Source organism: Malus domestica, chromosome 10 (assembly GCF_042453785.1).
Source record: "Malus domestica chromosome 10, GDT2T_hap1".
Classification (NCBI taxonomy): Eukaryota; Viridiplantae; Streptophyta; class Magnoliopsida; order Rosales; family Rosaceae; genus Malus; species Malus domestica.
The window spans coordinates 12,689,796-12,714,451 of record NC_091670.1 but is presented as its reverse complement, the minus strand read 5'-3'; the positions used below and the strand labels follow the sequence as shown (position 1 = coordinate 12,714,451).

At 37.5% G+C, this 24,656-nt stretch overlaps 2 protein-coding genes across 3 annotated transcripts; both read right to left on the bottom strand.

Annotated features, from left to right (window-relative positions):
• Positions 1-3,814: 3,814 nt before the first annotated feature.
• Positions 3,815-8,674, bottom strand: LOC103402280 (probable N-acetyl-gamma-glutamyl-phosphate reductase, chloroplastic). Of its 2 annotated transcripts, none has more exons than XM_070806069.1 (14): positions 8,369-8,674; positions 7,975-8,124; positions 7,550-7,657; positions 7,192-7,278; positions 7,043-7,093; positions 6,863-6,934; positions 6,494-6,613; positions 6,227-6,287; positions 6,046-6,126; positions 5,580-5,659; positions 5,396-5,485; positions 4,646-4,774; positions 4,359-4,529; positions 3,815-4,024 (listed from the first exon to the last, which is right to left on the bottom strand). In XM_070806069.1, exons 1-13 carry the CDS (start codon positions 8,420-8,422, stop codon positions 4,422-4,424), a joined length of 1,191 nt encoding a protein of 396 aa, XP_070662170.1. In that variant the 5' UTR covers positions 8,423-8,674; the 3' UTR covers positions 3,815-4,024; positions 4,359-4,421. The 2 variants fall into 2 exon arrangements, with proteins under 2 accessions (XP_070662170.1, XP_070662171.1); XM_070806070.1 differs by having other exon boundaries at positions 8,289-8,512.
• An 823-nt stretch (positions 8,675-9,497) lies between these two features.
• LOC103402281 (kinesin-like protein KIN-12D) lies at positions 9,498-23,569 on the bottom strand. The gene is made up of 38 exons (XM_008341019.4): positions 23,350-23,569; positions 22,552-23,239; positions 22,206-22,361; positions 22,021-22,104; positions 21,543-21,662; positions 21,319-21,432; positions 21,143-21,235; positions 20,870-21,030; positions 20,655-20,729; positions 20,479-20,566; positions 20,335-20,393; positions 20,160-20,223; positions 19,997-20,062; positions 19,722-19,913; positions 19,253-19,357; positions 18,934-19,169; positions 18,789-18,858; positions 18,630-18,695; positions 18,415-18,459; positions 18,249-18,328; positions 18,033-18,111; positions 16,308-17,918; positions 15,731-16,201; positions 12,845-15,451; positions 12,642-12,749; positions 12,441-12,562; positions 12,248-12,335; positions 12,024-12,098; positions 11,633-11,875; positions 11,440-11,538; positions 11,114-11,188; positions 10,972-11,030; positions 10,771-10,882; positions 10,576-10,686; positions 10,290-10,460; positions 10,130-10,195; positions 9,908-10,027; positions 9,498-9,786 (listed from the first exon to the last, which is right to left on the bottom strand). Exons 2-38 carry the CDS (start codon positions 23,236-23,238, stop codon positions 9,646-9,648), a joined length of 8,919 nt encoding a protein of 2,972 aa, XP_008339241.1. The 5' UTR covers position 23,239; positions 23,350-23,569; the 3' UTR covers positions 9,498-9,645.
• Positions 23,570-24,656: the final 1,087 nt, after the last annotated feature.

Genomic DNA, 24,656 nt, shown 5'->3' with positions numbered 1-24,656 from the left:
CCGTCCCCCCCCACCTTCCTCCACCACCCCCTCTATCTCGCCTCTCTCTATTCTCTCTCTCTCTGGACACCCATCTGCATCTCCAAAACCTTTCCAACCTTCCCACCTGTCGTTGTCGTCACTTGGGGACCCAAGCTGCTCCATGGCGGGGTCCACTCGTTTCTAGCTTTCTTCATCATCGTAATGTTCCATATTCTGGTAATTCTCAACTTGTTCAGTCATGGATGCTTCAAGTTTTCTCCTTTTTGTTTTTCCTGTTGTATTTGAATTTTAATTGAAGGGTATTTGGAAAATTAGAAATTATAAACAACCCACTTTTTATTTTGCAAAAAGGATTTGTTTTTTTGTTTTGTGGGTTGTGTGTTAATTCCATTTGATTGATATAGTTAGATAGCATTTTGGTATATCAATTAGACTGATAGCTGCTGCAATGGATACAATTTAGATTAGTTTGAACAATTTACTAATTTAGATTAATGGGAGCGGGGGAAGAAATGGTGAGGGGGAGGAAGGTTGGGGGGGACGGGTGGGAAGGGTGGGAAGGTTTTGGGGATGCAGGTGGGTGTCTAGAGAGAGAGAGAAGAGTGAGAGGCGAGAAAGAAAGAGAGGGTGGTGGGGGAAGGTGGGGGGGGACAGGTGGGAAGGGGTCGGGGTCGGGGTCAAGGTCGGGGTCGGGGTCGGGTGGGAAAGGGTTTTGGGGATGCAGAGAAGAGAGAGAGGAGAGAGAGATTTAATAAAAAAAATTAATTTTTTAATTTTTAATTATTAAAATATTATATTTTAATCCAGTTGGATTAGTGAGTGGCCCCCTATCTAGCCACATCAGCACTTAATAGAAAAATTAACAGAAAAACTGACGGAGGTACGACATTGACACAAAGTTGCAAGATGAGGTATGAAAGTGTCGTGACACCAATAGTTGAGGTAGTTTTTTGTACTTTACCCAATAAAATAATAAATAGGTGATAATTTCTTTGATTCGAAACGCCATGGATGATTTGGTGGAGGAGGATAAGATACTGAAGAAACGCTTCGATGTTAGAAGTGAGTTGTAGACGGTCTCTTCGGTGAGGGAAGGGTTTAACAAGGATAAAGCCTCTCGTACAGGCGCCACATTGTAAAAGCAGCTCTAGCGGCAAAGCAAGGGCTGCCAATTAGGATGGGTTCGTACCACCGTTACCAAACTTTTAATTTGGCAAAATCTATTATCAGTACTTTACCAAATTTTTGGTATATTGAAATTCGGTATTGTTAAATATTTCGGATAGCATGATTTGGTAATGGTAATGGTCACCTTGATTTGGGCCATTTTTGGGCCAAAATCTTCTTCTTCTTTTTTTAGCCCAATTCAAGGGCAAAACTTACTTTTTGTACCTTTGTCTCATACATTGAAGTCTATAGTCCTTTAGTATTGATCATTCACAATTCACACATCCAATTCAAGGGCAAAACTTTTTTTTTTTTTGGTACCTTCCTCTCATTTCTTCACCCTTTCTATTATCTCTGCAGTAGACAAACACTCATCCATTTCAGATTCTCAGGGTCGAACACTTCCCGTCGACTTGCTATCAAACATTTCGGTCGTTCAGTCTCATCCATCTCATCTTCATCTCTCCCACGACTCCGTATATCAAGGTTAGTTTGATTTTTAGGTTTTGAATCAAGAATGCTAGCAATTTTTGTTTTAGGTTGCTGCGTTCTGTCAGCACAATAGTTCCACTCATATATTTATTTTCTTTTAGTACATGAATCTGTATAGTTTCTCTAGAGTTAGATAATAAAAAAATGTTTTAGAAACCCTAAATGATAAATTGGGGATTTGTAATTAAATTCTAATTAATAAATCAATTACAAATCCCCAATTTATCATTTAGCTTTCTAAAACTTTTTTTTATCTAACTCTAGAAAATTATACAGATTCTTTACCAAAAGAAGAGTAAATAGATGGGTGGAACTGCTGCGCTGACAAAAGGCAGAAACCCAAAACACAAATTGCAAGCATTCTTGATTCAAAACCCAAAAATCAAACTAACCTTGATAGATGGAGTCGATGGATGAGACTAAACAACCGAAGTGTTTGACAACAAGTCGACGGGAAGTGTTGGATGTTGAGAATATGAGATAGATGAGTATCTGTCCAGCGCAGAGAGAATAGAACAGTTGAAAAATTAAGAGACAGAGAGAGTAGTCTGTAGGGTTTTATTTTCAAATTATTGGAATATTATAAATTTGTGTTATTTAATTATATATTATATAATTTATATATATATATATATATATATATATATATATATATATATATATTCTTTTTGGTACGATAATACTGTGGTAATGGTATTCATTACCAATACTAGACCACAATATTTCGATTCAAGGCAAAAAGAGGTCTAGAGGTCCAATTCATTCAAGGCAATTCGTGAGCTCCACCTAGCTCAATGGGTCCAGGCAAGAATTGACAGGCTTTAAGCTCACTAGCGAGAGGTGACGTCAAGCTGCATGAATGATTCAGAATCTTAACAAAAATCTGAGCGAATCCATCAATGGATAGCGCGACGAGAGTAGTTGAAAATTTCATAAAAAAACCTAAGACAATAGTGACACGTGGAAGATAAGGACAACAAAGCACAAAGGCAACAGTTATTCAACATGAATAGTAAGGGCAATTCAAGTGTCATGTCCTTGCCTCCTAAAATGGGTAGACTTGCTTTAAGCATCATCCATAATATGCCTTCGAGTTTGAGGTCGGAAGTTAATAGGCTTTTCATGGGCCCAGTTTGCTAGCTATCATTTGTCACGTCAAATAATACGCTCATGTTGTACAAAAACATGAATTTTCTAGCATTTCCTTCTTTTAAATGGACATTTACAAAATCTTAGTACTTTTTCTTTTTAGTCCTAAAGGGTTGGAGGAGTGGAAAGCAAACAGAGGCTTGAAAATCTCAAGTTCAAACTTCCACAAACGCATTTCACGGGGCTTCTGGCCAACTCTTCTTTGACATACTATTTGACCCAAGGGCCACAAGTACAGTACTATCTCAAGTGATATCGAGATTGCACGAAGAGAGTGATTAGTCTGTTGGAATTGTTGGACCAATTGGCTCTTGTATTAAAAAAAAAAAAGTTACAACTTTTTTGTTTTAAGATTTTTTTTTTTTTTAACAATTTGCATTATTTTATTACTGAAATTGGTAAAATGCGCATGCAACAAGTTAACAATTGACGGAAGGAGGTAACGGGAGACAGAGATACGAAGATGAAAGCATAAGGAAAGTGTGACGGTAAAAGCACATAAGGTGTTTAGATAAATAAGCCTAACATAAAGTTTGTTTAGATGTGCTTTTAAAATAACTGAAAATGCTTTTAGAAAAAATGTTTTTGAATTCCAAAAGTACTTGAAATGTTTTCTACAAGAAGCATCAATTAATACTTCTTCCAGGAAGCACTTTAAATGTTTTTCCAGGATTTACTTGCATTTTTACTCATGATTAGTTCTAAAAATATTTTTACCAAGAGCGCTTTCGATCATTTTAAAATCACATCCAAACGAGCTCATATATATTTCACAATCCCACCAGGGCTACAGCAGGAGAAAACAATGTTATTCTCTAATAAAATGGGGACCAACTGTGGTTTCACCACGGCAGTCCATCTTTTCGAAGGCCAGAAAGACTTACAAAAGCATTCCAACCTCCCCAACCACCGTTGTGCGATTCACCAAGGGCAAGAATCATACCCAAAACATGTCATTCAGGCCTATAATTCGTCTCCGGAGTATAGGATACTCTAGAAAATATCCCTGCTCTACAACTCCAAGTTGACACAGTAATCATAGTTACCCTCACTTATTTAATTAAACCGGAAATTAAAATCAGCATTAAAAAACTCTATCCGCAAAATTACAATTTGGAATTAAAATCTGCAAATATTGGAGGTCAAAAGGTAACTCTAAACTTGTGTAACCAAAGTAAAGTCCTAGAAATAGTCATGCAGCTCTTGCAAACAACTTTTTCAACACTTTAACTACCTGCAATAATCAATGGGCTGCAACTTATCAGCCAAGGTAATGTAGAAGCCCAGATACAATCATAGAAGTACCAAAAAAATAAAAAATAAAAAACAGAAAAACATTCCATCTCAGGTTATATGAATATGAATGAGGAAATGAAAGTCGAGATATTCTCAATAGCACTATATATTTTTTGGGACTCTGACAATGAACGATGAACGACAGAGCCTGCCCGACGTTGTTATGGTATTATACAAGATGTCATGAAGGAGCAAGCGAGAAGCCAAAATGGAGGGATGGCAGTAAACAATGGACAAGAGCTAAAATACCGAGATGATAAAATTGAGTTTACCTAGCCAAAAAGGAAGTCGTAGTTTAGACTCGTCTGCTTACTCATGTGAGATGAACTTATATGCTAAGGAAACAAGGGTTGATAAAGAAGCCCTGTGTTTTCTGGAAATCCCATCATCAGATTAAGATTCTGTAAGGCTTGGCCTGAAGCTCCCTTGACAAGATTATCAATCTGCACCAACAATTCAAAAGCTTGACTGTCAGCTGATAATAAAATACGCTCAGACTCACATGGAACTTGGAAGCCTAAATTGTCACAAACGCAAGGATGGAGAACATAAAACATACAACAGAAATGATTATTGCTCTCCCAGGAATTCGATCAGGAAAGACATTGATGAAACAATAGTTAGATCCTCGAGTGTTATGAGTATGAGGAACAGCTCCTTCCTCCAATACAACTACAAATTCTTCATCCTGAAAAAGGAAAAAAGTTAGAAAAGAATAACCAATACTTTCATCCATCACACCAATACGAGTAGAGAAAAACATATATGATACAGGCATCTAAGCAATATGAACACAAGAATAAAGTGCTTCCTACTGCTACCGCTGCACTGCAAGGAGATTAAGGGCCAAAGGATATATATGACTTATGTGCTATTAATCAGATAAGTACAACTAGGAGTCTCACACTCAATATTCTGTGGTTTGGCATTGGCTGTTTACACAAGAGTGTTTCAGCCAAAGGAAAAAGTAATTCAACCATCAATCCTAGTAACCAGGTAACACATAACTCCTGCAGATAGTTAAGCCATGATAGTCTAGCTACTAATGCAAATAACTGCTAACTAATTCAGGTTATTGTTATCTAAGATCTCTTGTGCGAATTTATGGAAGGAAAGTTCTTGCTTGACAGGAATATCAATTACTTTTAATTATTAAACCAGACTACTGCAAGTGGTGGATAAAAAAAACTTTCTGATAGAGTGCCTGCATTTAGAGCTCAATGCAGTGACTTTAATTAATTCACCCTGATCATCAGAGACCGATCAGATAAGTACCCAACCAGCAGACGAAAAAAATTAACTAGTATACCTCATAGGATAACTTCAGCTGTTGGTTTAAGTCCTTGAAATTTACCCCTGCAGCCAGTTCCACATAGATAGTTGATTGCATACCACGACTCTAACGACAAAATACAATAGTGCTTAGTCCTTTATTAGCAAAGAATGAATTGGAAAATATGGATTCTCTAAGTGCATATGAGTGTAGTAGTTACCATTGGCATTAGGTGTGGAGTAAAACTAACGGTTACTTTTGAATTTGCAGCATTAGATAGTCCCTGCTCAATTTCCGGAACTGAATTTCAAAAATGATCTGGGTCACTACCTTATGCAATTACATAAAAAACACACATGATCTTTAGTGTTTAAAGTTTCTAGCTCTTCATAAATTCATGAGAATCCTTCCACAAATAAATAATTTCATGTAAGTACCAAGAATATCTAGTGATTGTTTTTTCTGTCAAAGAAGTTAAAAAAAAAGGTCGTACCCAGTGCACAAGGCTCCCGCTTTACGCAGGGTTTGGGAGAGGTGAATGTCGGCTAGCCTTACCCCCATTTATGGAGAGGCTGCTCCCAAGTCTCGAACCCGAGACCTACCGCTCATGGGCGAAGGCACTTGCCATCGCACCAAGTGCGACCAAAGAAGTTAAAATATAAATTTTTTAAAATTCAAAATCTTACCATGACGGTGACGAGTAACACCATAAGAATATATGCCCTCGGCTATTTCAGTGTACAAGTTTGCCTCCTTGGCACCACGTCCTGGATGATTAACAGGTTGTAGAAGTCAACAATGGAGCACTAAGAGTATATCGAGTAAAATTTTGCATGGAAATGTTACAAATTGCAATCCAATCCTAACCTGCTCCGCTAACACCAGATTTCGAGTCAATGATAATATTTTTAGGTTCAATGAGATTGGCCTGCAAGGAAAATGAAATACGAGAGCCATAAGGCATACTTGCTTATGGTTTCTAGAGTGTAGAGTCAAGACATAGCATTTGGTATTGCCTCTAAAGATTATCAATGAGTGACAGTGCTCTCCTGTCTGTATATAGGTTTGTATTTCAGCCACATTCTTACATCTCAAACAGGGAGTGTTCTGAGAACTTATATATAAGACACACACCTTGATCAATGGAACAAGTGGAAGTTGAACAGAAGTTGGATAACAACCAGGGTTCGCAACTACGCGTGCACCTTTTATCTCCTCCCTCAAAATCTCTGTCAAACCATATACAACTTCTTTCTGAAACCAAGAAGATAAACACTTTTTACAATTAGCAGAGCAAAAAGTTCAAGAAATAAGAGCAAGATGGTGCCTGAGTTTTATTCGTATATACATTTTCTACGAAACCAAAATGAACTTTATGACAACAAATTAATCATGCCAATATTTTTTTTATCAAAAGTTGAGGTTTCAATTTATTCCTAGAGTATGGGTTGGTGGACTTAGTAATTCCATATAAGTTTTGATATGAAAAGGAGACTATCCTACCTGCAACTCTGGTGCTCTATGTGCCTGACCATACCATTCTTCATACTCAGATATGTCTCGTAGACGGAAGTCCTGAAAATACCATCACGTAAACATTAAAATGAGAAAGTTTGGAAGCTAAATATACAGTAGAATGCCACCAACAAATTCCAAAAGTACTGTAAGTCATCCTATGCATACAGCAGACAGATCAACAATCTTTAAACTCTTGGGAAGGCCTTTGATAATTTCCTGCAATTGAAACATTAAACATGTGCATGTTAGAAATTGAGGAGCAGATGCAGTAAAATGAGAAAGGATTGACAACTATAGAGGAAAGAAGAAACAACCTGTGTGGTTCCATGTGGCAAACAACAAAAAACAGCATCCACATCAGAAAAATCAGCATCCTTTATAGCAACCATTTTTGGTAGATCCTGCAAACACAAATAAAAGTCCACCAATGTAATTCTGAAGCGTTAAATATTATGCCATGATAAAATGTAACACCATCAAACGATTGAAACTCCATTAATTTACCATTACAACATATAAAACTAACAAGTTAGATGTCATATGAAGCATAGGTTTACGAGGATATAAGGAGAAAGACAATGACAACTACTAATGAATTACCCCAACCCTCATCATATCTTAATCCAAGTCTTTGCCCTAAGAGAAAACACATTAATCATAAGCAAAACTTACTTGGGAAACTAGATGCGGGAACACCGACCCTATTGACTGTCCAGCTTTTCTATCAGCCGTCATCAAGGTAATGCCAAAGTGAGGATGGTTTGCCAAAAGCCGAACAATCTTCCAAAAGAAAGATAATCTCAGTTCATTACAAGGCAGTTTAAAAAGAATCTCATTATCTTACCCAATTCAATTCTCATACATAGTTAACAATATATTAAAAAAAGAAGGAAGAAATGATTTAAAAAGGGCCAATTAGAAGCAATAAACATATTTTGACATTTGGTTTGCAGATCATTTTTCAATAACGATATATCTACCACAAAACGATGGCATAACGGCAACACAACAATGATACAAGGACGACAGATCATTTCTGCTCAAAAACGTCAAAATATGTTTATTATAGCTAATCACCCTTAAAAAAGGGTTTATACCTCAGAACCAGTGTAACCACTGGCTCCAAGAACACCAAGCCGAACTTCCTTTTCTGCTTTCTGGGTTTTCGTTTTCACGTAACATTTAACAAACACCTTCCCTGCATTGCGCGTATCGGCCTTCAAATTGTTCACCCCGTCCTGCAATTCCTGCAATTTCAAAACTTCATCGATAAACTTCAACTTGTAGTCTTGTACGATGAAAAACACTCAAACCAACAAATCAAAGTTTCTAATTCAATGAAATTTTAAAGGGTTTAACTATCGTACACTCAACCCAACAAACCAAAGTTTCTAATTCACTGAAATTTTACCATGCAGGGGTTTAACTGGTTTTTTCTTTTACCGCATTTCTGAGGACAAACAAATTGCTAATAGGTTGAGGATTAGAGACCTTGCGGAGGCAGCCGGTTCGGAGAAAAGTGGAGCTGAAAGTCGCAGAGTTCATTCTTCTGTCGGAAACTTGCTACAACGCAGCGGCCTTGAAGGATTAGATGCTCAGACGAATGCCAAATTCTACCAAAACGGGTTTTTCTTCGAGCGTTATTCTGATATTAGTTTTTATATTTATCAAATTTCATATACTCATTTCACCTAAGTCATGAGTATTTTCCTAATTCAACGATGACCGATCATTTCTCCCACCTAGGGTGGATTTTACTATCAAATTATTGTGTCAACCGAATTGTCATCTTACCATAACTATGTTTAATGTGCTATAAATATATATATATACATGTTTAACAAAGTGGCAATTGTGATTACCATATCATGTCAACCGAATTATTTGGCATACCAGATTTTAGTATACCGAAAATTTGGCATGATAAACCAAAAATTTGGTACAGTAATAGGTACGGGATTTTTGGTACGGTAACCATACCAAACCTACCATTACTACAAAGTAGGCTAGGCCATTGAAAGAAAAAAATTTGGTAAGTCAACCTTCAAAGAAATCTAACGGTTTGAAGTTGTGTCACATATTTACTGAGATTCATTTTAGTTTCTTCATTGCTTTTGATCCTTCATCTTCTCCACTCATGCCTATACCAAGATTTACCCTCCTTTTGCACGCCAACATGGTTGACTTCTCAGGTCCATCTTCACACCGTAGCAAAACTTGACAGCTATTTTGAAGGTCTCAGACAACTCTTACATGCATTATGCAACAAGGAGGAGATGAGATGGGAGGGAAGAATCGATTTGATATACTAATTTCTTGTGACTTCAACCCACTTAAAAAGCTTGATTTAAAGTGAAGTCAAAAGCTAAATGTGACTTAATTTCTCTCCTATATTTTTATTGGTTTTCGCTATAGGTTTGGTCTTTTGTTTAAAGTAAAGAGAATCGAACGCTTAACCTATCTTAATCTTAACGCAAAACATCGTCAATCTCACGACTCGAGTGGTTGCAAAAGATGAAAATTTGATTTTTGTAATATCAACTTAATGTATCAAATTCACCGATATGATAACACGTGTAAAATCTTAATCCAATATATATGTTGATTGTTGACTGTGAAGTACATGAACAAATTATCCAATATATTAACTCATATGTTCACAGCAGCTTTATTTACAAACACAAAAGAACAATGTACAGCAATTTTGTAGTCATAGAATTGTTAGCAGAAAGCTAACCAGACTCTGATTCTTTACATGAAGAACAAAGTCATCGATCTAAAGCAGAAAAGTACGGAGCTTGTTGGGACGTTCTTTTCGGGGTTTGAGAATTCCCATCCTTCCTTGAGCTTAATGGTGAAGTTTGTGGCATGAGCTCCGACAATCGAATTCTTTCACTGCTTATTTTGTTCTGTGGAAAACAAAATATTGGGATCATGCATGCAGGTTATGTATGTCTTTCTTGTGTATACAAAACACTGGGAACTCGGGAGCAATACGAAAAACAAGCTTAAAGATAAAGTTTTATTTACCTTAAACTTCAAATCCTGTAATTCTCTGTCCATTGAAGTAATCTTGTTCTTGATTTGCTCGAGCGCCTCTTCAGCAGCAGACGGGTTTATATGTGTCGATTGTTTTGTTATTCCAGCAGCCTGAGAGTTATTCCAAAAGAAGATATAAGTCCGGGTCCTGGATTGATTTTTTTATTTTACAAGAGTGAATGGTTATTAAGTGCCAAATGACTGTTAACATACCTTCAGAACGCTACTACAGAGGCCTAACAATTTCTGTGCTAGTTGCAACTTCTCCCCCTCAGTTTCCTGTAGAGGAAGCACTTGTATAGTTAAGCATCAAACTATGGGTTTGATGGCACCTCTCTCTCTCTCTCTCTCTCTCACAAATGACAACACTAACCTTTAGTTTTGCACCCAATCGTTGCTCCTCATCAAAATCGACATAAGGGTTCTTCCCACAGGAAGCACGAAAGCAAGCAAGCTCTTCCTTGACACGTGAAAGAATAACTTCTGTCCTACGGAGCTTATTGCTAAGTTCTTCATTTTGTACTTTTAACTTATGATTTTCTTCCTGTTACATTATAACAAAACCCACTCAGATTGAAATGGAAAAGAATGATAGGTAAGGTAATACAGAAGCAGAGGTTAGCAAGACTTCGTTAGCAAGAATATTGGTAATATCTTGCCTTGATTTTTGCATGATGATGAATCCGCTGGTGGAGGTTTTGCTGACCCGACAGCTTATCTACTTCTCCTTCAAGTTCCATCACCCTCGTTTTATGATTTACATTCTCCGCCTACACAGTAAATGTAGTAAGCGAAACAATAAAAAGGATGAACATTCACTTCAAGAAATAATATATCAAAAACGCAGTCTCAACCTTCAGCATTTCATTTTCGGTTTTAATTAACTGATCTCGCTGCTTAAGTTTTTCCAAAGCAATTTGCACAGCTATGAGTTCAGCCTGTTTTCGGTCAATTTCCTCAAGCCACCTGGAATATCAGCATGCAGAAACTTAAATATATGAATGATAGAACAATCACTAACTCGATTCAGAAGTTTTGAGGTAATAGTTGCTCACCCTTGTCTTTCCTGAATGAATTCACTCAGCTGTTTTTTCAGCTTAGCTACCTCTTGCTCCTGAATGAAAGACCAAAACCAAATATAAGAAAACACAAAACAAAATTATCTATCCGAGCATCGGTATAATCAAAGCTGAATACCTTTTCTTGAGATTCCACACTATGAAGCCGAGCCTTCTCCGTTATTTTCTGCACTTGTTGATTATCCAATAGTGACTAGCATTAACAAAAAAGATAAAGGTGAGTTGATCATCATAGCAGTTTACATAAAATCCCAGTGGCAATTGACGATTCGGATGCATTTTTCCTTTTCTCATTCTGTTTTCTCGGTACTGGCAGTATCATGTATGAACATCGAACGCATATCCTTTTAGAGGAACAGTAATATAACTCTTTGTTATATTGTGAGCAATACAATAGTAATGACATTATTGGCTAGGATAAGAGCTTGGAACTATGTAACATACCACGTAACTAGTCATATCCAATTTGACTCCCAGTAAGTCCCGAATCACATCATGTGTCATGCTTTCAGCAGCAGCTAATCTAGCATTCAAAGCAAATATCTGCACCACACGAAAAAGGACAAACAGAATCATTTTGTGGTAGAAGAATGCGTATAACATCTTGTAGGAACCAAGTAGAACATTAAAGGCCTACCTCTTTTTGTCGACTGAACGCTAAGGATTCAAGCTCTTCAATGCGCACCCTTGCAGCTGTAAGATCCTCATCCTTCTCAGATTTTATCTGCTGTGCCATGCCCAAACCAATGCATTTAAATGGGGAACCAGAGCCTCTAGGCTTTGCAGCATGTTTCTCTGACTTGTTTGATGAAGAACTTGTGGCATGAGTTGAATGGCTTTCAGGTCTGACTTGTTCAGCCATAGATTCCAATACTTTAAACTGTTTCCACATTTTATAGTACAAAATTGAATAATTATGAAATTGCATATTTGAAACAAATATAAGCAGAAAACAAAAAATATGTCAAGTCGCATGTAAACTGGCAATCTTTTTACACTAGACAATGAAATTTAATCTTTTAGGATACCTTCTGTTTGTACTCACAAGCCTGTGCTTCTGCATGCAAATTCAGCTCAGAGATATGTGCTTTAAATTGGGCAATCTGTCAGGAAAAAACAAAACAATGATACTCCAAAACTATATCACAACAAATGTGACTTGATCCTCACTCGATTCATAAGAAAAAAACCGCTGTTCAACAAGGCAACCTCAGATTGGAGTTGGAATTAACTGTCGTACAGGTCAACATACCTCTGCATCCTTCTCAGCTAGTTCCTTCTCAAGTATTTGTATATTGTGTTGGGCTTCTTGAAGGGCTTTCTCTTTCTCACCTAAATATCTGTTTTAAAAAGAAAATTAAAGTTCATGATTTAATGTATATTTATCAAAACAGTTGAGTGTGTTTGTGCATTTGAAGAAAATTATGAGAGGATCTGCTCTATACCTTTTCATGTCAGCATTAGCATTTTCAACATACTGCATCTGGTGTTTTACAGCATGAAGTTCCAATTCAGGCTCTTCCCCATACAATCGTTGTCTTTCAGCCTCTCCCTTAACAATATCAACCTACGAAGGAATCCAAAAGACATGTTGATAAGATAAATCAGATACAAAACTCCAACAAGATTCGCAATCCAATTATTACCTTATTTTCCAGCACATCTACAGTACGTTCAAGCTCCTCAACGGACCTCTCTAACAGCTTCACCTCTGCCTCTTTGTCATCAGCATAGATTTTTCTTAATTCAGCTATCTGAAATTTAGTGAAGCATAGTAGAATGAGATGTAAAATAGATTTAAAGAAAAAAAAAAGAGTACTTAAAATGTTTGTGCAAAACAAGCATATACCTGTTGTGCTTCATTAGCAATTGCTTCAATTTCATCAGCTCGTGCCAGTTCTCGTTCAAACTTTTCCTTCAACAGAAGCATCTCAGTGTGAAGAAGATCCTTTTCATTAGCGAGTTCATTCAAATTGTCCCTCAAGGATTCATTCGAGTCATTCATTTGGTCAAGAGCATTACTCATTTCAAGGACTTCCATTTTCAAGCTCTCAGTAATCTTCTGTTTCTCTGTCAACTCCTTCTCAACAGAAGTTCTCGTGGCCAAAGCATCTTCAATTTGAGCTCTCAGCTCCAGGTTTTCATGGGACAGAAATTTTAGAGACTCACGCTCTTCCAATAAACCCTGCTCAAGAGCGGAAATTATATCTCTTTTCTCCTGCAATTGAGTTTCAAGCATTTGGCTATTAGCCATGGTCTCTTCAAGCTCACATGATTTTGCTGAAAGCTCATCCTCTAAAGCCTCCAAAGAAGATTCCATTTCCGCAATTTCATCTTGGTGATCCTTATTATTAGATGCAGATTCCTGCAACAAACTCAGATCGAATAACAAGCCATTAAGAACATCATCCTTCCTGAGTAACTCAGCCCTAAGAAAGAAATTTTCAGACACCAGCTCCTTAGCCTGGCACTCTAAGCGGTCGACCTGTTCTATGAACTGAGATATTCTCTCTCCAGTTTCACATAGTTCTTGAGACATTTTGTCCACAATCATGAAACCCTCTTCCTTTATAATATTACATGATCTGTTATTCGCTGAATCCAAAGTTTCCACTAAATCAATACACTTTTTAGCTTTTGCACTTGAAATGGTGAGGAGTTCATCCAGTTCAGCACTTTTCGCCCTTAGATGAGTCTCCAGATTAACAATGTGAATCTCCAAAGAGAAAATTTCATCTTGCAACCTGCAGTTTTCTTTATCGAAGACACTTATACGGCTTAATGAAGATGAAAACTCAGAATTCTTCTGCTCCAAATGTTTAAGAGCCATGCTGTTTTCTGTATTTAACTTCTCTATCTCAGTTTTAAGCGACTCATTTTCCATCTCCAAGCAGTTCAATCTGCTCAGTTCTGCCTCTTTCTTCTCTAGCACATCTTGAAGTCCATCTGATGAGGTTTGCAACATGAAATTATCATTCTGCAACCTTTGGTTTTCCTGTTCAAGGACAGAAAACTGATGGGCAGAAATTTCTAAACTCATTTCCTTAGTGTTTAAATCTTCCCCTAGTTTCTGGTATTCAGCTTCTAGAGCTTGAACCTGGCACAAAAGCTTCACCTCTGTTTGCTTAGCTTCACCAAGTTCACATTTCAAGGCACCATTTAAAAGAGAAACATCCTTTAGCAGCATAATTTCTTGTTCAAGAGCCTTCTTTTCTTCATTCATTTGTGCGATCCTTAAACTGCTTTGGTTCAGTTGTAACAATAGATGCTGCCTCTCCTTTTGTGCTTCCGTTTGCAGACGAGCAACTTCAACTTCCTCATCCAGTAAGAACTGTCCTTTCAGTAGTGCATCAAACTTTGAAAAAATTACTTCTTTCTTTAAGTCTTCAAGCATTGCACAACATGTGATATGCTCTCTCTCCATATCAGCTTTGTGCTTAGCAATATCTTCTAACTCTGATGCCAAGATAAGTGACTCAAAGTCTTTCAAGCACCACTCTATCATGAAACACTCAACTTGAGATTCGAATGCCTCCTCTTTGCCTTTCAGAAATTTCTCTTGCTCCAAAAGGGATGCGCCAAAATTGGAGTTACTCAAGTCCAACTCTTTCATTAGAATAGCAAGCTGAGATCCCATATAATTAGACCTCTGTAGCATTAACTCCTCTTGAAACTGAAGTTCTGATATTTGTTTCTCAAAAGTGTTGAGCTTTGTACTAAGCTTCCCAGCTTCCTCTTCTCTCCTTGAGATATGATCATAACTGTTCTTAATGTCTGCCAGTAATTTCCCCTTAAGAATCTGACACATTTCGAGCTCCCTTTGGGACCTAACGTTGTGTTGTCGCAGATCAGCTATTAAAGTACTTGATTCACAAATTCCATGTTGAAGCAGGCCATTCTCTGCATTCAGCCCAGTCACTGTTTCCAGAAAAATTCCCATGTGACAGAGGTGTAGCACTGACACTGCACAATCCTTCACAATTATCTCAGACCAGATGTCCTCGAAGGATGAACGGATTAACTTTGATGAGTTTGAAAGGAGAGACTTCACACTCTGAAAATCAGAGGCTAAAAGCATGAAATTTTCGTTGTAATGAGCCTGGATCTCTGCTAGCATACCCTCCAGCTCTACAACCAGAGCCTTTGTTTCCGTTATATCCGAGGTAAGCAAGTCTTCAACTTCTGCAAATTGTTGACTGCTCAGATAATTGATCGACTGCAAGCTCTGAACCTCATTTAGTAACATATCCTTATCACTGATTAATGAGGCTTCCAGTTTCTTCAACCTTTTTATTTCAAGCTTCATTGTTTTATTAGATATCATCAGCTTGTTGATCATATTATCTGCTTCCTTTATAATATCCTGAGCCTCCTCAAACTTAGGAAGAATGCAAGAGACCTCAGCAGTTTTCTGGGCTGCAACTAACTTTGCATCATCAAATTCCATTTCCATCATCTGTGAGAGGAGAAACAAAAGTAGATGGTAAATTCCTTGAATGGATAAATATACATACGAGTGAGTTTGACATAAATTTACAATTATGAACAACATGTGAAAACAAAAGAGGTTGGAAAAGGACAATGGATTCAGGAATCAGCAGAAATTATCACTATCTCATAAGGTTGTTTTTGCTTTTCTCGTACACATATGATAAGCGGAAGTCTTCATCGGAGAATAGGGTATAGCCTAACCAAGAAACAACAATTAATTGAATTTGGAAATGCAATGGATTACCTCTTTCGTTTGGCACCATTGGGAGCCAGCTTCCTGCACTATCTGTTGACATGCCTCCAGTTTATGATCTTGAGCTTCCAACTTCACTTTCGATTGCTTTTCTAAGTTGTTCATAGTTGAATGCAGATTAATGACCTGCGTTCTGAGATATTTCATGCTTTTGCGACTCTGTTGCTCAGACTTGCACATCAGTTTGTTCTCTTCACGTAGTTTGTCCATCTCAGCTTGTACCTCTTTTAAGCTATCAAGGGCAGTTTCTATTTCCTTTTTCAAAAGTAAAATGGTAACATCCCTACCACTCCCAGCCTTAGCCTTGGAAGGTCTTTCAGACTTCAAATCTTCTCGAGTGCTATTGGCGCAAATACTCTTCTGCACTTTGAGAGTGCACTCAGACAAATCAGGCTTATCAGCTGTCAGGTCTTCAACAAACTGTTCGTTTCCGTTCTGGTCTAGAATTGTTTCCGTAGCTATCTGCAACAATATTTAGGTATAGCAATTACAAAACAGAACACTCTTCCTCTACAACATAGACCCAAACCTCAAGATCAAGCTACCAGAAAACAAAATGTTAACTTACCCATCCACCACCCTCTCCTTTGGAAGACTTAGAAGATACTTGTGAATCCTTCCCTTCAGAGCTTGTATGATGCTCCACATTTGTATTCATGCACGACCTCAATGTGGATACGCCAGTTTTTAGCTCAGCTAACTTCTCCTTTGCCATTGAAATGGTTTTCTCTTCAACATCTTCAAGCTTCTGTTGTATAGTGAAAACACATTCCCGCTCCTCAGAAAGCTCCTGTCTTAGATCAGCACAGGTTCTCTCCAACTCTTCAACTTCCCCAGATAAAGAGTGAACTTTTTTCTCTGCTTCTGCAACCTTTGTTGAGATCAAGTCTTCTGATTCACTAAGCTGAATATTCTTACACTTTAATGCATCTTCGTTACTACGATTCATCTCTGCTAATCTATCCACAACAACAAAAGCAACTGTTGCACAAACTGATGTTTTCCTGATCTGATCTTCAAGCAGCTTCACTCGATTCTCAAGCTTTTCCACTCTAGATGACTTTGCATTCAACTTTGTTGTCAACATGAGCATTTCCTTCTCCTTTTCACAACACTCCTGCTCATGTGCTTCAGTAATAGCCAGTGTTGCTCCTCTCATAGACTTCAGCATGCACTCCACTTCATTTTTCTTGTTGTTTGCATTCTCCAAACACCTCCTCAGTTCTTCAATTAAATATTCCTTTTCAGAGATGATTCGTACAGTCCTTCCAACTTGTTCTGAGAGCCAAATCCTTTTCTGTGGAAAGGAATTGGATATAAGGTTAAGTTGATCAGAGGCACCATCTAGTTCCTCACACCCATCAGACAGAACTTCTTCAATCTCACTAGACAATAATGTCCACTCTTGTGACAACATTCTTACTGTCCCATCTTTCTCCTCAAGCTCTTTACTTAACTGTCCATTATCTTCGTTCAACATGTACAACTTTTCTCGCACCTCCTTCAGTTCCGTTTCCAAAATCATTACATTTTTGTTCATCTCCAATTCTTTTAAATGGCTATTTTGAACTTGCTGCTGAAGCATGCCAAGTTCTTCCTGCATACAGACAATCACCTCTGCAGTTTCAGCCTCAACCTGCCTACGCACTTCATCCATTTCTTCTTCATTTGACACTTGAAATGCACGATCACTTTGGTACCATGTATTCAATCTCTTGGCCTTTTCAAGGGAATCATGCATCCTCTTCAAATTTCCCTGAAATGGTGAGTCATGGTTGTTTGAGTAGTTAGAAGGTGATAAGTCTCTAAACTCCTTAAAGGTCCGTTGCTCCTTTAGAGCCCTCAATTCAAGCTCCCGTTCACTCAAAAGCTTCCTCAGGTCCTCAAGCTCATTGATTGACAGAAGTTGCTGAGACTCGAGAGCTTCAATAACCGATTTAGCCTCCTCCAATTGGCGGCTTGCATCATCATGCTGTTTGCTTATCACAAAAATTTCTTCATTTGCCATCTGAAGATCTTTATTTAAGAAATATACCCTCTCCTCTTGAGAAGTCCTCTCTTCTCTCAAAATGATATTTAATATATCCAATTCCAGCTGTAAATTTAAAATTTCTTCTGCATGTTTTATTCGAGGGTCAAGCTTCGGTTCCATCTCCTCAATGGGAACAGCATTAAGCACCTGAAATCAAGAGGTGGACTTAGTGAAGCCTTAAAGTAAATTTACAGCTTCCCTTTTCCTTTTTCCATAGTGTTAAGGAACTCAAGTCAAATATTATTTTTAGAACATGAATACCTTTAAATCTACACAGTCATTTTCATCAATGGGTGTAGACTTGAGCTTGTTAAGCACCGTGTGCAGATCTTCAATATCTCTGCAAAATACGAAAAAGAAAAAAATCGCATAAGAAATAAGATGATTTTACTTCAATAGTGAGAAATAAGATGATATTACTTCAATAGTTAGGGATGCCAATATAAAGGAGAAAACAGCAAGACCAATTTTTCTAACCTATTGAGTTTTGCATTTTCCTCCAAACAAGTATTTAAGCTGCGCCTGCATTCCTCTAACTCACAGAGAGTATTTTTCAACTGAAACCACGAAAATGAGCATTTGAGTACAAGTAAAATAATGAAAGGGCTATTTAGATGTCTTGTAAGACACGACTGAGTTCAACCTCCATATTGAGAGGATCACCATCTCTGTCCATGCACACTGTTTCCTGAATCAGTAAAGGATATATAATTAGAAAAAAGAAATAATAAAACAAACACACGTATATTAATATCTAGCCTGCCCTTAAGGGAATGCATGACGAATCGCCACCATATATTCCATAGTGAATGAAACTTGAAACGTAAGGAACCACAATATAGAGCTAAAGGAACCCACCTGAGGTTTCATACTAATATTTGGGTTGCTATGCTGCTTAGAGTGTCCATCAAGAAATTGTAGCAACTGAAAAATAAAAATTGTATTTATTTTGTTATATTGTGTCTAAACAACATCTCAAATGGGGAAAAAACTTATCTTAGTTGGATCCATAAGTACCTGATCTCGCAGTTTAGAAACTTCATCCAAGAGTATCTCTCTCTCCCCTTCTTCATAAAATTCTTGAAACCTATGAATTCCACAGTGGAAATATCAATTCAACTGATAGGATAGTCAAAAATTGATTAAATTGCGAAAAAACTACCTTCTAAGTTGGTCCAAAAGCCTTATGTTCTCCAATGCAAACCGAGTGACTTCAGGATTCTTATCAAGTTTTGATTTAAGTAGCTGAATCTCTTCAGAGAGTGCTCTGTTCTCGTCCTGTAAATAAGACTCCACGGTAATAGAACCACTAAGAAGTGACTCCATTTTCTGAATTTTGTCTTCTCGAAACCTTAGCATCATTTTAGTGCCCCTGGTGTCTTCCTCTCTTTGACGAACCTGTGAGCAATGGGAGCTAAGGAGTTCAGCCACAATTTACAGGAGAAAACAGTAATAATATTAAGAAAAGACTCCTCAAATACCAAACGGTTCAGCTGCTCTTTTTCAGCTTCAAGTTGCTTGAGTGCAGCTTCTGCCATCTGCTCCCTTCTCAAGGCACCCGCAAGCGTTGTCTCCAAAGATTTTAACTGATTTACCATAATTTTCAGCCAGTGTGATGATTCGCAATACAAAAGACAATTGGTGGCATGGCTCATGGTAAACTCAGCAGTAGTACAGCAGTCTCAGAAGTTAGAGCTAAAATGGGAAAAATTGAATCTAAAGATGATTAATTGTTTTTCTTTTTGTTTGGGATGCTTGTAAACGAAGCAATTGTATAGTATGTTCACCCCGTCATGACATTAACATGAAACACCAGCTATTTAACATGAAGCTAGAGATGAAACAGCCATAGAACAAACATAGGTTTATTCAACTTTCCAGTCAATAATAACAGATACTTACCCAAATAAACTCGCATGGTCATTTCTAGACAGTTAAAAGGAAGCGTACCTGTTTGGTGGAAAGTCTCACAGTTCCTTTTGTTTCATTTTCAAGAAAATCATCATCACACTCTAGGTCCATATCACACACGTTGTTTTCACTACAATCAATTTTTCGTACTTTATGTGTGTCTTCAAAATTGGTCGAACAAAATGACAAAGATCGGGAGACATTATGGCGCTTAAGAATGGAAAGCTCCTCCTGTTCCAAAAATCATGCCATGATTTGAACTATTAGTTATTTGGTATAAGAGAACATAAAAGAACACAGATGATCAGTACCACCTTTAGGAGCCGTATTTGGTGTTGTAGGGCCATGACATTGCCTGTGGCATCCTCATTCACCACAGCCTGTATAATGAAAAAGAAGAAATATATAGGTCAATAAATTGGATGATTCCATTAAACCATACTGCCTAGTCACCATTGCTTATACTATGAAACTTACATTGTTTTGAATAAGTTTTGCTCTCTGAGCAAACTTAAGGGTATTCAGTGTTTCAGCCGCACAACTGTAACCAAAAGAACATCATATTATTATAAGTTACAAAATGTTTCATGAAATTTTTGGGGCTTGATGTGATTCTAACACTAACTAAAATAAAATCGAGCTAAAAACGAACCAGATAGAAGGGCTGACATTTGCAATGATCATTGTTTTTGAGTTTCCACCAAGTGAGTCCTGCATTTATTTGGTATGCAGATTAACACTATGTCTAAGAAAGTTAACAGTTGATTAAGGCATAGAAGATGGAATTACAATTAACCTGTAGTAGGAAGGTTAATCTAGAGTCTCTATAAGGTACATGCTTCAGCTTCCCATGTGCCATATCCACTAGAACCATTATAACATGACTACACATGACATATTAACCATTATCATTAAGAAGGCTAGAACAAGAAACACTTGAATACACATAGAACCAAGAGAGTAAAAAATTACCCTAGTGTAGATAGTGATTTATTAATATTAGCAGCTTCCTTCAACCGCTCACCCTCTGCACCAGAACTTTTCTGCCTGCAAAAATTTATTGGGTTGGGACTTGGATAATATTTAATGCCTTAAAAACCGGTTTGGTGGAAGGATAAGTATGTAATTAGATATATACACACACAAACACATATATCGACAACTGTGAGCCTGATACCGTACCGTACCTTTCTGAACCAGCCAGATCAACTAGGTTTAGTCTAGCAAACCGTAGGTTAGTAGTGGAATCTTTTTCCCACCTACTCTCAATTACACAAGTAAAGACACTGTGCGAACGACTGCTTTCTCTGTTCATATTTGTTGCAGCAACTTTCCTATTTGAAGAACCCTGTGTGCAACAAATAACAATTTAAGTCAGTAACATGATTTCTTACGTACATTTATGCAGAGAGAAAAACTCTGGCTCTAACTTAGCAAGAAAATGATCAATTAGTGGGAACCTGGATGAGAAGCCTGAGGATATCGCTCACAGTATAGACTTCAAATTCTGAGAGATTTTCTACGTAAACACCCTGCTTAACATCCTCCCGCAGCTTAAAACAAAAAATAAATAATAACATAATGAGAAATACTTTAAGGTGGTTTAGGCCATGCACTTGTAAAAGAATCAGCTTACAAGCAAATTGGTAGATGACGGATCAAGGAGATCCGTAATTTGTTCATTGTAAATCTCTAAGAAAGAGCATTTGCAATTGTATTTTAATTTCTCATCCCTCCGAATTTCCTCTTCCTGGATATACAAAGATGAAGTAAAAGCAGATAGTGAGAAATTTAAGCATTTCTCACATATAACCAAAAAGATAAAGTGGAAATAGAAAATTAAAAATTAAATAATATTACAGCTTGGATCCTTGCAAATAAAAACTCAAAAATGCGGGGTGTCATTCCACGATGTGGACTGGGCTTGGTTTCTAAATCGTCAATCTCCCCAAGCATTGTATGTGTTTTTCCACTTCCTGTCTGCAAATCGAAGCCCAATTATTATTAACACGCTGGTTTGAGCATTTGAAGCAAGGATAGGAATTATATACTAGACAGAATGAATGGAGAAACTAGATTAAACAAACAGGACTAGGTAAGCATCAAAGAGATATCTCCACCTCCATCTAGTTGCATGGCAAAGAAAAGTTCAGAAATCAAAGTGTGAAATTTAAGCCTTCTTAATTTTCTAATACAAGATTTTGCATAGCTTTGACAGTCTTTATGTAAATCGAACACAATAACGGGCAAATGCAGCAGACCATAAGCATGGTTTTCATGGTCGCATTAACTTCACATTACAAACAGTTTTTATGATAAAACACATCCATGATATTACCTGACCATAGGCAAACATACAGCTATTATATCCCGACAAGCAATTCTCTACCATGGGGAGACCGGCCATCCTGAAAAGCATTTCCTACAAAACTCAAAAAGTTAAAACCACAGGTAACTAGCGCAAATGAGTAGAACCGTAAGAAAAAGAAGACACTAATACCATAATTTGGTCCCAAATCACACCTGGTCAACTGTTTCACAGGCTACATGATCAAATGTAAATCGACTTTCTGGTTGCCCAATCCAGGAAATTGTTTGAGCACTTTCTTGCTTCAAACACCTGTTGTAACCGTGTAAACTACGCTCCATGCTATTGAGAGGACGCACACGAATGAGAACCTAAATAACATTTACAATCATGTTAGTGTAACTTCCAAACTGCTGAAAATTGGCAAACTCAATGTGTCCAGTTCACTTTTTTCAATCAGCCAAAACGAATAAGCATTGAACCCTAAATACCATTAAACAAAAACCCACTATTGAAACAATAAATGTATGTCAAAATTGGATTAAAAACTGAGCTTTTTACCTGTACATTGTGATCCATCCAGAAAGATGGATCTTCCTTGAGATCAAAGTGAGGCACTTCGACTGAATTAACCACCGTAGACGGACCACAAGAAATAGGAATCCCTTTATACAAAGAAGCAAAATTCCCTACTCGAGGACCAACACTTCCATCAGCCTTATTCCGAAAACCCGAATTCGGAGGCTTAGAAACACTCTTGCTCGGTGTTGTCTGCGTCGAGTTACTCTCCGAATAACTCGAAGCAGCTCTACCAACTGTCCTCGTCACCCGAGGAGTCACACTTCCCAAACCCCCATTTCCAGCACCACCACCTCCTCTACTCACTTGGGTCAAATAATTAGCCCCGTCCTCGTGCAACTCGCCAGCGGTCGTACAACTGGGTTCGGTCTTCTGGGCCCACCCGAATCGCTTCCGGGAACCATACCTATCGGGAGTCCGAAGAGGCAACGCCGGATCGGAAACTTTGGCCTTGGAAGCCTTTGTCGGTGTCTTTTCAACCCTGCTCCGAATACCCACCTCTTGTTCCGGCTTGGGTTGCTGGACCGGATCTTGAATCGGGTTAAACGGAGCTCTCGACGACTCCGAGTCAATTCGGATGGCCGATGAGTCCTTCGGGTTTACCGGCACGTTCTCGGCCTCTTCTTTCCTCCCGGAATTCGAACGCAGGAATTTGAAATCCCTTAACATCCTAATGCCCAGAAATTCAACAAATACAAGAAAATGGGGTTTCGTCAGAGAAACAGATCGATACAGATAATATTTATATGAATTTATTGCTGAAATTATGTAAAAATTTACCTGAACGATGAATTAAAAAACAAAATCTGAAGCTTCCGAATTGTAAAAAACTGATTAGACTGACGAATCTTTGGAGGGAAAAACAAGTGGGTGTTGATTCAATAGCTCATTTGGTTTTGAAATCGAGCATCTTTCGCCCTCTCAACTCTAGTTCTCTACTGTGACAATTAGAAAGGTGTTTGAGATTTTGAACTGAGTTTTAAAAAGCAGAAAGGGTTCCAAGGTTTTGAGGGATGGCTGAGATTTATCTTGGATTTGAAATTGGGGCATCCTCGCGGTTTTGGGATTTGAATTGCTGGGGCTTTTTGGTAAAAAGGAATTTGAGCGGGGTCGTTAATTATGACAGCAAATTTAAATTTCAACGGCTACGTGCGGCGTGCCACATGCCCCTTTGACCGTGAGCTTTGGGATTTATAGGGTTGCTTTTTTTTTTTTTTTTTTTTTTTGGAAAAAAGAAAAAATATATTAAAGTTAAAATCCCGAACACAACCGTTCCCTACATAATTAATCTGAAGAGAATGAAGAGCAAATGAAGGAATGCAGTGATCCCAAATATGACAATCACTAATAAGAAGGCCTTGGCGAGTAAAAGGATCCGCCACAAAGTTAGCCTCTCTAAAAATATGTTTCCAATCAATGCAAGCAAATTTGGTCACTGTCCACTTAATATCTTCAATAATAGGAACTAGATTTCATGGCATCGCACCCCGGTTTAACGCTGACTAAATGACCAACTTAGGACTAGTTTGGTATTGATGTGGTTTTTTTAAAAAAATTATTATTATTTCTATTGTGCTGTGAGAATAAACAGCTATGAAATAAAGTTGTTGAATGTTTGGTAAACTTGTTTTAGTTAAAGTGTCTGAGTGTTTGGTAAACTTTTATATAAATTGCTTTGAATATGTTAAATGACTAAAAAAGATTTGGCATTTAATGTTATATAATAATTGTCAAAGATAATAATGTTAGGGCAAAGATAGTAATTTTGTAAAACATGTGGGAGTATACTTGCCATTTAAAAATTTCATTAAATGAGTATTGATTACTATGCTTTGGAATAAAAAAACATTTTTTTAAAAGCATGGTAAACCCTATTTTTACTTTTCTATGTTTTTCTACTTTCATTGACAACATTTAAAAAAAAAAAAAATATATATATATATATTACCAAACACATTTAATGTTACAGATTTTTTAATAAGCTTTTTTTTTTTTTAAGAACCACAATCCCAAACCAACCCTTAGAGTCACCTTCAACCATAATCTTTAGGTCATCTCCAACCAAAGGGTCCAGATGGCCGAAAATA

Coding starts and splice junctions, on each gene's coding strand:
- LOC103402280 (XM_070806069.1), bottom strand. CDS start 8,422: ATGAACTCTGCGACTTTCAGCTCCACTTTTCTCCGAACCGGCTGCCTC. Junction 7,658..7,974: donor GTGGTTACACTGGTTCTGAG/GTATAAACCCTT, acceptor TTCTTTTGGAAG/ATTGTTCGGCTTTTGGCAAA. Junction 7,094..7,191: donor TGCCACATGGAACCACACAG/GTTGTTTCTTCT, acceptor TTTCAATTGCAG/GAAATTATCAAAGGCCTTCC.
- LOC103402281 (XM_008341019.4), bottom strand. CDS start 23,238: ATGTTAAGGGATTTCAAATTCCTGCGTTCGAATTCCGGGAGGAAAGAA. Junction 20,567..20,654: donor AAATCACTATCTACACTAGG/GTAATTTTTTAC, acceptor TGTCATGTGTAG/TCATGTTATAATGGTTCTAG. Junction 20,394..20,478: donor GATTAACCTTCCTACTACAG/GTTAATTGTAAT, acceptor AAATAAATGCAG/GACTCACTTGGTGGAAACTC.